The 14980-nt window shown below is 43.6% G+C and overlaps 1 protein-coding gene across 4 annotated transcripts in view; it reads right to left on the reverse strand.

Moving 5' to 3' along the window:
* Positions 1-14980, reverse strand: part of Tn (tripartite motif containing protein thin) — a 61086-nt gene that overhangs the window by 2613 nt on the left and 43493 nt on the right. For all 4 annotated transcript variants that reach the window (XM_071699424.1, XM_071699425.1, XM_071699426.1 and 1 more), the window contains 8 exons: positions 14255-14517; positions 11947-12250; positions 10119-10247; positions 8339-10028; positions 4748-4848; positions 2145-2678; positions 1532-1693; positions 443-599 (listed from right to left, as the gene is read on the reverse strand). In XM_071699424.1, coding sequence (XP_071555525.1) covers positions 443-599; positions 1532-1693; positions 2145-2678; positions 4748-4848; positions 8339-10028; positions 10119-10247; positions 11947-12250; positions 14255-14517 — 3340 coding nt within the window. The remainder of the gene's footprint in view (positions 1-442; positions 600-1531; positions 1694-2144; positions 2679-4747; positions 4849-8338; positions 10029-10118; positions 10248-11946; positions 12251-14254; positions 14518-14980) is intronic.

Consider the following 14980-nt stretch of genomic DNA (forward strand, 5'->3'; position numbering starts at 1 on the left):
TCGGTTCTCGTGGCCGACCGCGATAACCAGGACCAGGACCAGGACCAGGACGAGAAATTTTTCCTCCGTACCTTAATTGTTTACGATTGTCGATACCACGGGCCGGCGCTCGTAAAATCCTGAAGGCTTCGCTACTTCAGTTTTACGCGCTCATATTAAATTAACTGTTATTGCCTTAAGCGACGCGATTGATTTATCGAGGTACACTGTCGCCAATATTGAATTTGACAAATTGCTACACGGGAAAACGATTCAGCTTTCAAAATTACTATTTTTTTTGCAACTGATGTAATCTTCTATCAATTTTTTTCTAACAGTTTTATCGTTGGAACATTGTTATGCCATTTGATCTATCAAATAATTTTTCACTTCTCGCATTTGATGCTGTGTTTAAATATGATCCAATTTCGGGACCGACTTTGAGATTAGAAGAATGACTTACTTGAACACGATGGTTGGAGCTGTCGGCCACGACGATGGAGTTGTCTGGGCCGACTGCGAGGCCTCTTGGCCAGGTAAAGCATCCGGCTTCGCTCCCCCGCATCCCGAACTTAAACAGCTGCCGCCGCTTCAGCAAGTAATGACTCCTCCGACCATTGCTGGAATCAATTAGTGGAGCGGTTAATAAGGCTTACGCGGGGATTTCCAATATTTCCGCGATTATATGGATCTCCCCGAGGGATCGTTTGTCCGGCCGCGTAGTTAATCATGCGGTTACGCGCAAACGTTTACGTGATAAACGCAATTATTCTTCATCTGATACAACTCCCGAAACCCTATTGTGTTAAGAAAAGTTTGCGGGGCGAGCGCAGTCGGAGAGAGAGAGAGAGAGAGAGAGAGAGATAGCGCGGGAAGAACAGAAAGAAGCAAACTCGGATATAGTGGGGCTCTGTATCTTCATTGTGCGCCGCTGTTCTTAGAGGAATGTTTTTCGTAAATCCACTTTTCAAGAGAGACGCGATGTTTCACTCCGGCGGAAACAGCGGTAGATCTTCGAGAATTATGACCGCGCGAGAAGTCCCGGAGAGAGCAACGCAACGGATAACGAGGATAAAGTGTTTTGATTGCAATGGCTGACTCCTCGCTGCATCCGACGGACTTTCCCCCCCTCCCCCGATTCAAGCTTGTCCGTGGCATATTTAGAAAGTCTCATACGTTCTTTCTAACAAGTAATGCATCCCATCCTTTCTATAAACTATGAAACTATAAAACTTTCTTCTCTCAGGCGCAGGCTTCGCCAGTATTGAACAGGAAAACCGGGCGAAACTTCGCGGCTCGCATTCAGCCGTTTCCCAAATTGGATTTTCGCCAAGATACGGCGTTTTCATTCATGAACTTTAAAGAAAAAATATGTAACGTCGTAAAGAAGAATGCTAAAACGCCAGAATGCTCGAAACGCCAGATTCTCTTGTCTCTCGTTTTTACGTTGCCTTTTATGTAACGTAATTGAAATTATATAAGTAGCTGCTTGAGACGCGCTTTTATGGCATCCCCTTGTGTCCTTACGTAACGTAATATGATTAAGGCTCACCTAGTGGAGGAACCTGCTGCCGCGGGTATAACGGGAGCTGCTGTAGGGGACGTGGGGGAGCCTGACGGGTTTTTTTGGTCGTCGTCAGAAGATTCGAAGGATGTTTGCCCGGTGTGCCTCAGAGGCAAGCCCAACGACAGCCTTCGCGAAGCCGCGCTGGTGCTGCGGAAATTATTTCGACATTCGTACAAAATTATAATTGATAATCAATTATACGGATTAATTGCTATTTCGTTTCTTTTATAACAACAGCGTTAAGCTCCGCGCACTAATGTGATCTATATAATAAATATAATGATATGCCTAATAACCGTATTGATTGCAATGCGCGCATAATATTCTGAATCATTATGCGTACAATGAGATTAAAGCTTTATTGATATTGTGCGGGATTGTATGTTACACTATTTGCAATGTGACTAGCAATTTATATTCATTATGTGGAAAATAGACAATTAATTAGTACAGCCGCGCGTAGAGCTTTCAATCATTCAAATATTTGCAATAAACGTGAAGCTCTGACGAATTTCGAAGATTAGGATCGATCTTTGATTTCCTGGCGCCGCGTCTCGCGCATTTGTTCGTTAAAAATTCTGTACTCGAGCCTGCTTACCTGGACGAAGGTATCGTGGAGGACGAGGAGGGCGGTTCCTTGTCCTTGGTGGTGCGGTTGCCGTACTTGTTCTTGAGGTACCTGGCCCAGGAGCTCAAGGCCGCGCCGTCCTTTTCCGCGCCCGGTCGATCGCGTTCCGGACTCGGCTCCCTCGACTTCAGGGCGTGGGTGCTGCGGCTCCGTGCCAGTTCGGAGCCGGCGCCGTACTTCGCCGCTAGGTAGGCGTTCGGCGACTGGGTCGTTGGCGATGGTGGTTCCTCGTCCAGGTCGAGATCCTCGCCGCCGAAGTTGTGCGAGCTCCTGGAACGTGCCAGCCGTTGTCGGCGTTCCTTCAGGGCCGCGTAGCGGGATCTCGTCGACAAGGGCGAGTCGATCTCCGCATCCACATCCCTCTCGCGTTCCCTCTCGCGTTCCCGCTCGCGTTCCCGCTCGCGTTCTCGCTCGCGCTCACGTTCACGTTCACGATCGCGTTCGCGATCGCGTTCCCGTTCGCGGGCCATCATCGCCGCTTGACTTCTGCTCTTGTTCAAGAACCTGAAACATCAGGCAGACAGCGCGCTCAGTTCATCTGCATGAAGAGAATTTATTCTCTTTATGTTAATATCGCGAGATGGAATTATTTCACTCTTGCAAAAATAACTTTATAACATAGAAATAATTTGAAGATTTTCCTCTCTGAGAAAATAATCTATCTATCATAATCAACTTCCACAAGATATTAAAATAAAACGTTATTACTTCATTTTTTCGGGCATTTTATCGTGAGCATCTTAGAGGTTGTTGTTTAGAATTCTATAGAAAAATTCTGTAAAAGATTCTCTGTGACGCATAATTATTTATACAAGAGCAAATTTCCATTTGACACGTATACATTTAATGACATTTATAACAAATAATTACTGTAAAATACAATGGAATAATTATAAGCAGCAAATTATAAGATAAAAGAGCAATATGTATAATCTCGTCTTATCTATCTTGCGTATTTGCTAGATGATACGTAAAACCGTCTAGAAGCATAACGTTGTTAATTGTAAAACGTTAAAACAACAACTAAATTCGATTTTCCACTATAACATTATTATTTCCTAAAATATTTTTGTTAATGTGCTTCTGCGAATGTTCGGATTATCAACCGGTAATCCAAACAACATAGCTCCGTTTCAGTTTCTTCATATTTTCTGGTGATCAATTTTCCCGAGAGGATTTTCGGAACTACTCTCAAGTGCCCGGCTTCTCTCGCTCGATCTGGACCGCGATCGTTCAAGTTGAATTCGAGTAGATTTTAGGTAATCGCACACCCCGAACATTGGAGGGTACGCGAGAGTGCCTCGACCCCGGCACGCACGCGGGAAAGACGATATATACCCATCGTGAGAGCGAATGGTATCTCTGCGGTCGTATTTTCGACTTTCGAGTGAGACCTTGCATCCAGCTATTTCGGTGCATGCGTGCCGCGTAGCGCGGACTAAGGCGTTGCAAACACTGCAAACACGTATGGACGCAAAATCGTATAACAAAAACGCTTATCGATGAATACGTCTGTATCGCGCTTTATTTAAAAAAAAAGAGTCGCTTTCAAAGTAAAAATGGTCGAAAGAAATGCCCGGAAATGCCTCGCTTGTGCGCATCGAGTGTTTATTGCGTTAACTGCACTTATCAGCAATAATTTTATCTTTTATCATATGTTGATGAAGACAAAGGGGTATATTCATTAAAAAGAAAATTATTCGGCATTGAAAGAAATAATTTCGTGAAAATTATATGGTCATTATTATAATTTTGCAAAATTATTACTGTACTAATTAAACTCCAGTGTACGCTGTGTATAAATAACAAACGACATATTTACCAATTACACAAACGTACTACATTAAACTTATTTTGTGCGGTGCGCCCGTAGAAAATGCTATTTATGCAAAACCGAGGCGTGCCCATTGCACGCGAATATTAAAAGACACAGTAATACGGGCGTGTCGTAAATTGCATGCTCTAATGAGTACCGGGGTAACCGGAATAACAAAGTTAAGGGGTTAACTGCTTTTCATGTACATGTTGGTATACTTTGTGCCGGTACCACTATCTCGTTTATGGGATTAACCTTATGAGGACGAGATTTGCATTTGATTGTCCGCGAATCTATCCATTGTTCGCGATATACGAAATTCTTGCGGTCTCGAGTCGTTGTACAGGGATGTGCGGGCGCATGAAACTTCAATGTCATATCAGCTGACTTCAAGGTTTTACATAGCGCGTACAAACGACAAATAATGAGAGCATACAGGCACAATGCCTTGCGAAGTATCAGTTGAAGCCTTCCCTTTTTATCGTTTGAAGCATTACAGATATGGACAATCGTTATTACTACATAAAATCATTTCAAGTATTAATACAACGAGACAACAATGGGATAAGCTGCGAGATCAGTGTGATTAATCTCTACGCTAATTGCGTCTGAAGTGTGGTCTGTACACTTGCCGGAAGCGTTCATCGTCAGTGAGCAATTTACAGTAGAAGATGTCGTTACACTCTTGCCGGATCGTGACATTACGGGTTTTATGCTTTCGGTTTTAATTTGAAAAAAAAAAAAAATCTATGCTTACGAAGCAGCCACTGATCTGATTCGATTCCAGCTCCATAGATGAGTGCAATCATCGGGGACCACCGATGCGCCGCACTTTTTATGACAGATTCGTGAAACGTCCTGTATACATGACTACGGTGAATATCCAAATAAGTGTTTTACTATGATTCGTACGTATGTCATGCACACATCATTCTCGTAAGCGTGTTTATTATCGAGAAGCAAAAATTAGAGCTGTTATTCTTTTGTTACAAAATAATCGGAAAATTTCGAAAAAGCTAACAAAAAATCAATTAAGCGACTTACTAAAAAGCTTAAAATATGCAATATTTTATTTTACACTTTATTTCGTTAAAATTCTACACTCGACTTTAAATTTGATAAATGTTCCTTTGATTTGAAAAATGTTCCTAATACAACATTTAAACTGTATATACAGATAATAAACTCATATATATGATTACTGCTGATTAACCACAAATAACTGGGGAAATGTGAATCTCATTGTATTAAACTGCAATTAACATCCTGGGGCGGAGTTAGTGTTGCGTATAAGGTAAACTGCGTGATGAGGATGAAATTTTCGGATTGCGTCAAACAATGTTTGTGTAGGTTCGCTCGAATTTGAGAAAGTTCATGAATGTCCGCAAACTTCGGTATAAACATAGTTTATCGCGCGCCCGGTTTGTATGACTTTGCACTGAACCCCCGCCCCCCCCCCCTCAACTAAGTTCGTATTTCGCCTGTATTAGGTCGGGTCCCAGTGCATCGGTAGAACCGACGTGTCACGAAGTAAGAAGTTTCCAGTTTACGAAACTGGTAGATCAGATTGCGGCGTGGATCGATGGTTCTACGTTTCTCCCAAACGGCCGTGTTGGAGCTGCGAAGTTTCGACAGTGTCGATTCGTTATAACGGCAAGCGGGGTGTGCAACGTGCTAAGAATACCGCCTAACGTTATGCAGTAATCCATTTTCGGCGGCGCGAGTATATTTTTGTAGTATGTATTACACGAGAGAGGCTCGACCATATTTTTACCGTAGGCGTAGTTTGAGACAAAAGAATAACGATGCACAATCTCCATTTGGAATAAATATATGGTAATGAAGTTAATATTATAGATCACAAATAAAGTTTGGAATATTACCGATAAAACTCGCTATTATAGCTGGAAAATATAACAAATTTATATCGAATATATTATGATATAAATGATATTTTAATTAATTATTACCATAAAAATTAAAAATTATACAACTATTTGATATTTTAATTTTTACAACAAAATTATCTGCAAAAATAACGTGACTGAACTGCATAAAGTGTAACGAAACTAGTCGTATATAAACTGTATTATGAAGTACAGATTTTCCTATGGAATTTCTAAACTTGTTGCGAATTTTCCAAAAAATAATTTGTGTACTTGATTCTGCTATCCGAAAGCATAAATCCATTTCCCTTATATGGTACCTACTTGTAATCGAATGAGAGAGAGATCCAATGTTCTACCACTTTAACATATTCTCCTCGAAAATGAGCATGTATATGTCTTGAAGAGTACGCAAAAAATTGATATCATAGCTTTAAAAAGTCGCAATATCGCAAAAATTTGTGTCTGAAACGCCATTCAACCTAAAGAAGCATGAAAGACCTGTCTGCAAATAATCATGTCGCGCATTAGCAAGAATCATTTCATGAACCATTCAGAATGAATCTCAAAAGTGATTTTTATACAACGCAATGATTCCATCTCTGTCCATTATCTTCTTGCAATAGATTTTATAAATGGTAGAAAGAGATGAGATTATATAATATCTATATCGCAATAAGAGATTCATAAATCTTTATATATTCAAAAAATAGAAAATTAAAAAGGAAATCTCTCACGGTATCTGAGAGATAACACATCATGAGATTTAGATGGAGATTACTTTTGAGAAACATTTTGATAATGAATAATCTAGCGATCGAAACGAACGACGAATCTGGACTGCCGCCTCCATCTGCCGACCATCGACGTCCATCGATCAATATAGTGATGCGATTTTACGTACAATCTGTTAGTGCAATAAATAAATATGCATTCTTCTCGTACTTATCGTATCCCGCTTTTTATTTCAATGATGACACATGTGGATAGGAACAATGAACGATATCAGGGATTGAAGAACGCAACTGGAAGATTTTGGGACAGAGGGTAAAAGGGTTGACAGGGGAGAGGGAAAGGGGACGACCAGAAAAAGAACGAAAAGAAAAGAACAAGAGGAAAGGTGTTACGAACAAGATTTACAAGCGGGATCCGACACTTTGTGCTTGTTATCACGCACCGATACTGAGGACAGTTGAGAGGGAAATAAATAATACGAGTTATCACAAAGAAATGCAGTTTATTTACCACACCGACAAACTGTGACGCAAGCCTATTCGCTATAAGGAGAGAGTACAAAAACTTATGATAGGTACGCGACGCGCGTGCGGAGACAGCCGACCCGCGGTGGCAAGGGTCGTCCGCCGCCGACGTCCGGCGCCTCTACCTCGTTTTCTCGGGTACGGCTTTCAAGAAGCTCAGCGCGAAAGCGGCGAATTAAAAACTGTTTCGCTACCGGACGCGACAATAACGCGGGCGCGCACGTGCGTATATGTTTGCACGCATAAGGCAAAAAAAAAAAAAAACGCGGCCACGAAGATACCGTATTTGAACAACGTGGGGTCACACACGCTTCGCGGATCGACAAATATAGGAACAATGGCACTCGGCCGTAATTACGATTATCACAATGTACAATATAAAAAATGCAGGTTTACCGTGCATAGCGTGGATAGATAGATTACGTTCTCCGACAGTACCTTTCTATTCGACGGCGTCGGCCAGAGGAGACGCGAGATGCGCGAGTTTCGAGCAGCAGTCTTTTAACGAATCGATATATATTTTTCTACATTCTTGTTACTATATACTTCCCTTAAATTTCCTATTGTAATATTATTAATCGGAATAATATGATTTTATGCACTCTGATTCCGAGATGCTTAGTTTCGAAAATTAATTGAAATCTGATTAGAATTAGTTGGATATTAATCGAAATTCAGATATGTAATGGTATTCGTTAATAACAGCATAATTTATTAAATAATTAATTAGTAAGAGCTTTAAACTATTTTCTTCTCCTTCAATCAAGCAGTAAAAGAGTCAAACGGTTTAGAAAGCTGTAATGTTTTTTTCTACAAATTAAACCTCTTATAATTAGGTTTACAAATTATACGAAACTCAAATCAGAATTCTAATCATAATTTAAGCTGTAATGTAAAGCTAATAATATTTGTATGAAGCAAATAAGAGATCGAGTGTCCCTTCGGAGAACTGCTGCGTCGTCACTCGCGGCAAAACTCGTCAGTCCCGTCAGTTTCTGCGTAAACTCTCGTGCATGGTCCACGGGTCTTTCATCCTGAACGCGGAAACCGAGACGACGCGAGAGACAGAGAGAAAGTGTGGGAGGAACCGGAGGAGATTCGTAACGTATTTGCGTAACGTCAAGGAGAGAGCTTTGCGGATTAGGGGAACAGATTCGTTAGAACGCTGTAACACAGTACGGACACACAGAAGACGGTGGTTACCATTTGCATCGGTACACTCATACTGGCACCGGGCGTTTCCTCGTGCTCGCCGGGCCCTGACTGCTCGGTGCCCTTTGACCGCGTGGCAACGTTCGCGACTAATGCACCGTTCTCAATGTTAGTTTTTGAGTTTACGAGGTCGGTCGTTTGGGAACGAATCGTGCTCGTGTTCTCCTGCGCGCCGCTATCCCCTACACGCTCTATGTCGACGTCGTCGTCGTCGTAGTCGTCGTCGTCGTCAAGTATCACCCACCCGTTCTCGTCGATGTCGCCCGTGCTCTCTTCGATCCCGTCGATCCCCATCGCTTCGCTCGCGGACCCGATTCTAGCAACGTCTCGACCGGAAGAGGCTTCGATCGGTGAGGTGGTCCGGTCGGACTCGCTCTCGGACTCGTCGGAGACTAGCCATCCGTTCTTACCCAGACTGCTCTGCCTGTACACGTGACTTCTTGACAGAACTTCGGGCCGTTCGCTCTGGGGAACCGTCTCGGCGTCGTCGACGGTGCTCGATCGCGCGGAGGAATCCTCGACTTTACTCGACATCTCGTCGCGTCTCTCTTCGGCGATTCTTGGAATAATTTCTTCGATACGTGTCTCTGCTGCGTCGTTGACGTCGCCGATAGAGTTTGCAGTCTCTTCGTAAGGGCGATCGACCGTGGATTCAACATCCAACGGAATCGTTTGCAGATCAGCCTGCAGATCCTGCTCTAGATCTTGCTCCGTGACCACCCAGCCATTATCGTCGAACATCTCCTCGATGCTCCTATCGTCGATTATCGAGGCGCTTCGGCGCTTCAAATCCCTCTCGTAACAGTCGTCAGGCGTCACGCTCCTTTCGGCTCGGGTGTTCGAGCTAATGCTCAGCACCGTAGTCTCCTCATCACTTTCGGAGTTCGAGGAATCTTTATTCTCCTCGTTAGCCTCGCTTTCCGCGCTATCTTTATTATCGTAATTTCCATCGTCCTTGTTCTTCTCCTTTTTCCCGTTCTTGACGTTGCAGTTTTCATCTCGAGACTCGTCGTCTTCCTCCTCATTTTCTTCCTCGGAGCCACTTTCGGAATCGCTCTCCGATTCGCTGTAGGACATCGTTCGTCCACTGACAGAACTCGAACATTCGGAAACGCTGTGAGACTCTTTAGACCTCGAGCGATCTCTACGCTCGTCGATCATCTCGATGGTTTGACTCGTGAAATCCAACTCCTCGGAGACAGAGGCATCGACATCTTCCACGATGATTCGAACAGAATTAGGAACGTCTTCGAAATCACGCTTTTTGGACGTCACTTCTTCTGTGTCGCTTCTCCTCATGTCGGAATTATCTTTAGTCGCGATAGATTCGTCCCGGCTGCGACCTGCGGCTACCAACGAGATCTCCTTGTTCTCGGAATGATCTTGAATTAACGCGTCCTCGGATGTCACACTCGCAATTCGACTATCGCCGCGGCTACCCCCGAGGAGATTTTCGGGTTTGGTAATCGCGAGGTGGGAAGAGGTGGATGAGGTGGTTGATTTGTCCGTAATAACGTCCGTTTGTGCCGAGCTAGCGTTCGTCGCCTGCGATTTAACCGCGTCCCCGTCGGCGTCGACGTCATAAGCGGAATCCGCGATCGTAGCCGTAGCCGCGATTACTTTACCGTCGTCGACGCGACCGGCCGAGCACCTTTCGTCGGTACCGCCCGCGCTAAACGCCCTAAAACGATTACGGTCGAGGGGGTTACTGGAATTAAAAGTGGCCTCATCATGAGCAGTCGTTTGACCGTGAGCTACGTGCGCTACGAACCTGCTGGTGTAGCCGCCCGGCGTCGACGTCGTCGTCGTCATCGCGGCGCCGCTGCCGCCACTCGGCGTAGTCATCGTCGTCGTCGTCGTCGTCACGGATTGCGCGGGGCTGCCCCTCGGCGACGAATACCTGAGACACGAGTGATCGGTCGGAACTTTCTCTCCTTATTCTGGGCTTCTGGCTACTACTAATACTACTAAGGGATTGGTGCTTGATTGCGTCCTCGAGAGCGTAACTCATCGGACAATGTAGCGTACATCAGCTCCGATAATCTTTCTCTCTTTAAGATTGAGGTCACGTTTATTTCCTAACTGCCACTAGCTGTTAGGTAAGCTCATCGCGCGTCTTCCATTAGGATCGAGGCGCGAGATTGCACGATTAATGATCTTACTCTATGTATTTATCTTACTTTATACATCTCACGCTGACTCAACGTCTAGTTACCTAATTTTATTTTCATTTACATAAGAAATATTCTGTGTAAACGACGATTACGCGGTGTCGCTTTGTATTCAAAGCGCAACAATACTCGTCCACGATAGAGTAGAATAGAAGTCTTCCTATTCCTAGCAAAAAATTTAAATTTGAGCGAAGCATCAAACAAAATTTTAATTAAATAATCAATTAAAACATGAATAAAAATAAAGGTTGATTGATTTCTTAGATGGAAAATGGATGCACTACTTTATCACGTGCTTCCCGAGTGCAAACGCGTGCTCGCGGTCAAATTTACGCGTCCTAATGTATTACAATTCATCGCCAGACTGAGCGGCTAATCAGTTTCCGCAGCACTACGTGGAAAGTTTCTGATAGCAGCGGGCGCGATGGGGAACGGTCCACGTGATTCTTTTACAAAAGCCGAAGGGAGTCGCCGGGTCGGGCCAGGGAAAGCACTTACGGCTTCGCCTGGTCCTCTCCCTGTTCTCCCAGCCGTCTCTCGTTTCCTTAGGCCACAGTTTCGAGCGAGAGGATTGCGACTGTCAGGGGAAGGGGAGTAAGCTTACTTCGAAATTCAGCGCGAGTGAGCGCATTCGTATGCTCTCGAATGCGACGGGAGAGAACGTAGGGTGCGTGTACGCGATGCTACCGCTCTCGCAACCAACGCAAATAAACACGGTAACACACGAACGAAAGCTCCACCATAGTTTCTATGAGTAGAGTAGAGAACGTGCAAGTTCGACAACTTCGGATTTTTTATCAAAAAGTGAGAAGAGAAAGAGAGAGAGATTTTCACGAGACGGATAATACTATTGCTTGAGGACTATATATCAAAGCAGAAAAAGAATTAAAGAAAGAGAGAATAGTAAATTTCATATAAAAAAAGTAAAATTTAAGATTAAATTTAAATAAATTTAACATTTTAAATATTTAATTTTATATTTCTGATTTTGCGATTATAACAGATATTATTTTTTGTAGAAAATTCTCATTAATTTTCCTTTTTTATCTGAACTAAGCATGCTTTTTACAATCGTTAACGTGTGTGCATAGGTTCTATTCATATTTGATAACAACACGAATCAGTGGAGATTCGAAAAGGCATTAATCGTCAACTGTCATGATTAAATTTCTACAACGTGATTACTATGTGATATTAGCTGTAATTTAATAAATGAATAATATTATCCCTTAAATACATTAAAACGGAATATTAGCTTAATTTTTTTTATAATTATCAAATAAACACACACGTTAAGTTTTCACATTTCTAAAAGATTAAGCCTCTTCTTTAAGATCAAGTTGATATTTTTCTCATCATATATATTAGTTGAAGATTAAGCCTCTCGCTTATCATACGGATCGGTTCTTAGAATTGAGAGATACTTGCCTGGTGGAAGGCGAATCTTCCTTGCTTCCTCTTCTAGCTTCGGCGCTGCGAGCGAGCAAAGGCCCGATGTCGGTGCGTGCCATGGCGGATTCGCTTCTCTGACGATCTTGAGAAGTAGCGGAAGCTGCGGTTGGGGTAGTCTTGGACGGATGACCGTCTGTTTCCGACTCTTCTTCACTGTCCGACTCCGTCTCCTCGGAAGAGCTGCTTGTCTCCTCGTCTTCGTCCTCCTCCTCTTCCTTCTTCTTCGCCGCTGGCTCCTCCCGCGGCGTCTGGACCGGCGGTGGTGGAGCCGCACGGTTACCTGAAAATTCACGCCAACATGATTTCCATTTTTAATCCTAAACTTAATGTTGAAAGATTTATTTGACAATTACGCATAAATTTCATGTGCTTCGTTAATTAACGATGATATAAGAAATGACATTCAAGCACTGATAATAAATATCTTACGATTTTCTTTCTTATTTTGTAATCAAAGTTATTGTACATTTGCCAGGAAAATCAGATTTGGTTTTAATATAATATAAGGATATATCGTAATGTCAAGCTAAGAAATACAGTCACGGATAAAGGACACGGTGAGCGACAAGCGGTGAGGACCTGTCGCGGTGCATGGGAATGTGCGTTTATGCAATCTCAGGTGCGGGAAGAGGATGTCTTCCCCCTTTCGCGTCATCTACGTGTTCACGGTTGACGGAAACGCGACAAGAAAACGGACCGATCATATCGACTGACAGCGCTGGTCGGAAACAAGAAGTAGCAACGCGAATATCGTCACGTCCGTCCGCGTATCTCACCTATATGCGAAATACGTTACCTCCGACTTAGCACGTGGATTTGAGCGGAGATATGACAGCCGGGACACAGTGTCGGAAAAGCGAAGCGACAGCGTTAACTAAGAGCGCTGAATGGATAACGTAATTATCGTGTCGCGCGCTGCTCCGCGCCGCTCCGCGCCGCTCTGCTTGCCGGCACCAATTTCGCCTCTCAAATCTTGGAATATCGCGCCAGGCTCGACGTCGCAGTTACATTTTCGAGTCGCAACGTTGTCGCACGATCGTGTTGGTGCTCCGCAGCAGCGTTTTACGTACACCCTTCGCATCCCTACGGGATTAGGACGATTGTAATGGACACGCGGACATTCGCGATCGAACACGGAACGCGCTTCTACAATCAAACCCGATGTTTACCAGCTAATTCCGGTAAAAGCTCCGTTCTTATTTCTCTTAAAAAATTCTTCGAGATATGTAACGTATCAAAAAATATATGAGAATTTCAAACAAACTATTTACTTGAATATTTAACTAATATCTTGTGCGTTATCGATGCGATATCGGTAATCTAAAAAGTACCATATAATACCACTTTACTTAATTTTATGTACTGAACTTGTTCGAAGGTTGCGTTTGCTTGTTATTGCGTTTCTGAGGAACTACAAAAGTTTTATGCGTGAATTAAGTCTCCCGAGATAGAGGCGGAAGGTTAAACGCAAATTTGTCTGTACATCCAATTTCCGTGAGGCGCTCGACGGAGTACCGAGAAATACAATAGATGCGCTAGAGGCAGGATTAGCGTACGAAGCGAACAGAGACGTGCTTTCGATTCACTTCGTATAAACAATGGGTAATAGGCACACAACGAAATTGGGACGTGTCGCGGATAGAACGGTTCCTAGCTACGAATGTGGTAAAAGGGTCAACCTTTCGATTACAATCCACTGCATTGTTCCCTCTTCGCTGCAACATACAGATAAATTCTATGCGCGACTCTTTTGGATACTGTCAATACTTTACGTGTATCTATTAAATTGCAATTGTGCTACCTCTTTTCAATAGTTGGAAAAAGTTCTTTGATAGGGGAAAATGTTTCCCAATGAGAAAAGAACCATGATCGATTATAAGAGAGTCTTAGCGTTGCATTAATTCGCGTAAAAGAGTCACGGAGCGGTCTCGCTTCGCGTGTACTTGGCGCGAGACACTACCGTGTCTCTTGATTACGCTGATAGTAAAAAGTTCAATTACTTAGCCCGTTCCACACTCTCTTTGATTGTAAAAAGTTCAATTTCAATTTCAGTTTACAATGAGATTTGTGAATATTGTTATCTCGAAAAAGATCTCGTGCATCTCCTACTTTTCCGTCAAATAAAAACTCAAAATACTCTTCTCTCTGTCACGAAGAAGTAATCATTTATTCGATAGCGTCGCCACACTATCGTTTAAGAACTCACGTTGAGCTTAATTACCATCTCGTTTGTCTTAAGCTCCGGATCTTAAGAACTGCACTAATAATTGCACGATTCAATTACCTGCGCCTAAAAAACGGCTCTGAAACGGTGCTCGGGGAGTCGGCGGGGCGGGATTCGATGACTCTCTGCCGGTTGTGGTGGAGACGGTCGTCGTTGTACTGGTCGGAGGTGCTCTCGACAAGTACTTCTGCTTCATCTCCTCGGCCGTGAACGGCGCGCCGGTACTGCGTATTCCGGATCCCGCCGAGCTCTCGGAGCCCGTGCTCGAGTCCGACGAGGCACTCCTAGCCGCGGGGGGCGCGTGAGTTTCCGCTGAAGTTCTCCTACGCGAGCAACAATATTACAAACAAGCACGTTAATAACGCAGCGTAGAACTCGAACAAGTTACTTGTTTGCGCCATAACAACGTTGCGCCGCGAACTCCGCGCTTAAGTCCGATATAACGCGAGTACTGCTGACTGCGAATCCCACGGTTACCACCAACGTGATTAATATCTACGTGAGCAAACGCGTCTTCGGGTCTTTCATTCCTTCGGGGGGACCCATGTTGATTTACCGTCTTAAGAAATAGTTTTCGTCGGAGTCGAGGAAATTTGTGGTTTTAATGAGGTTTCTCCATGCAACTGTCTCAACTTTTTAAACACGGTCTCGGCACTCGGCACGATGTCCAAACTAACATTAATTTCTGATTGAAGAATTTGTGTATCGTTCTACTTATAACCGAATAATCATTACACACATTTTATGAGATATGTTAATTTTTCGTAGAACTTTCTAACTGGACAA

The sequence above is a fragment of the Temnothorax nylanderi genome, unplaced genomic scaffold (assembly GCF_030848795.1).
Source record: "Temnothorax nylanderi isolate EJ_2023f unplaced genomic scaffold, tnyl_v1.0 TNYL_tig0018_pilon, whole genome shotgun sequence".
Classification (NCBI taxonomy): domain Eukaryota; kingdom Metazoa; phylum Arthropoda; class Insecta; order Hymenoptera; family Formicidae; genus Temnothorax; species Temnothorax nylanderi.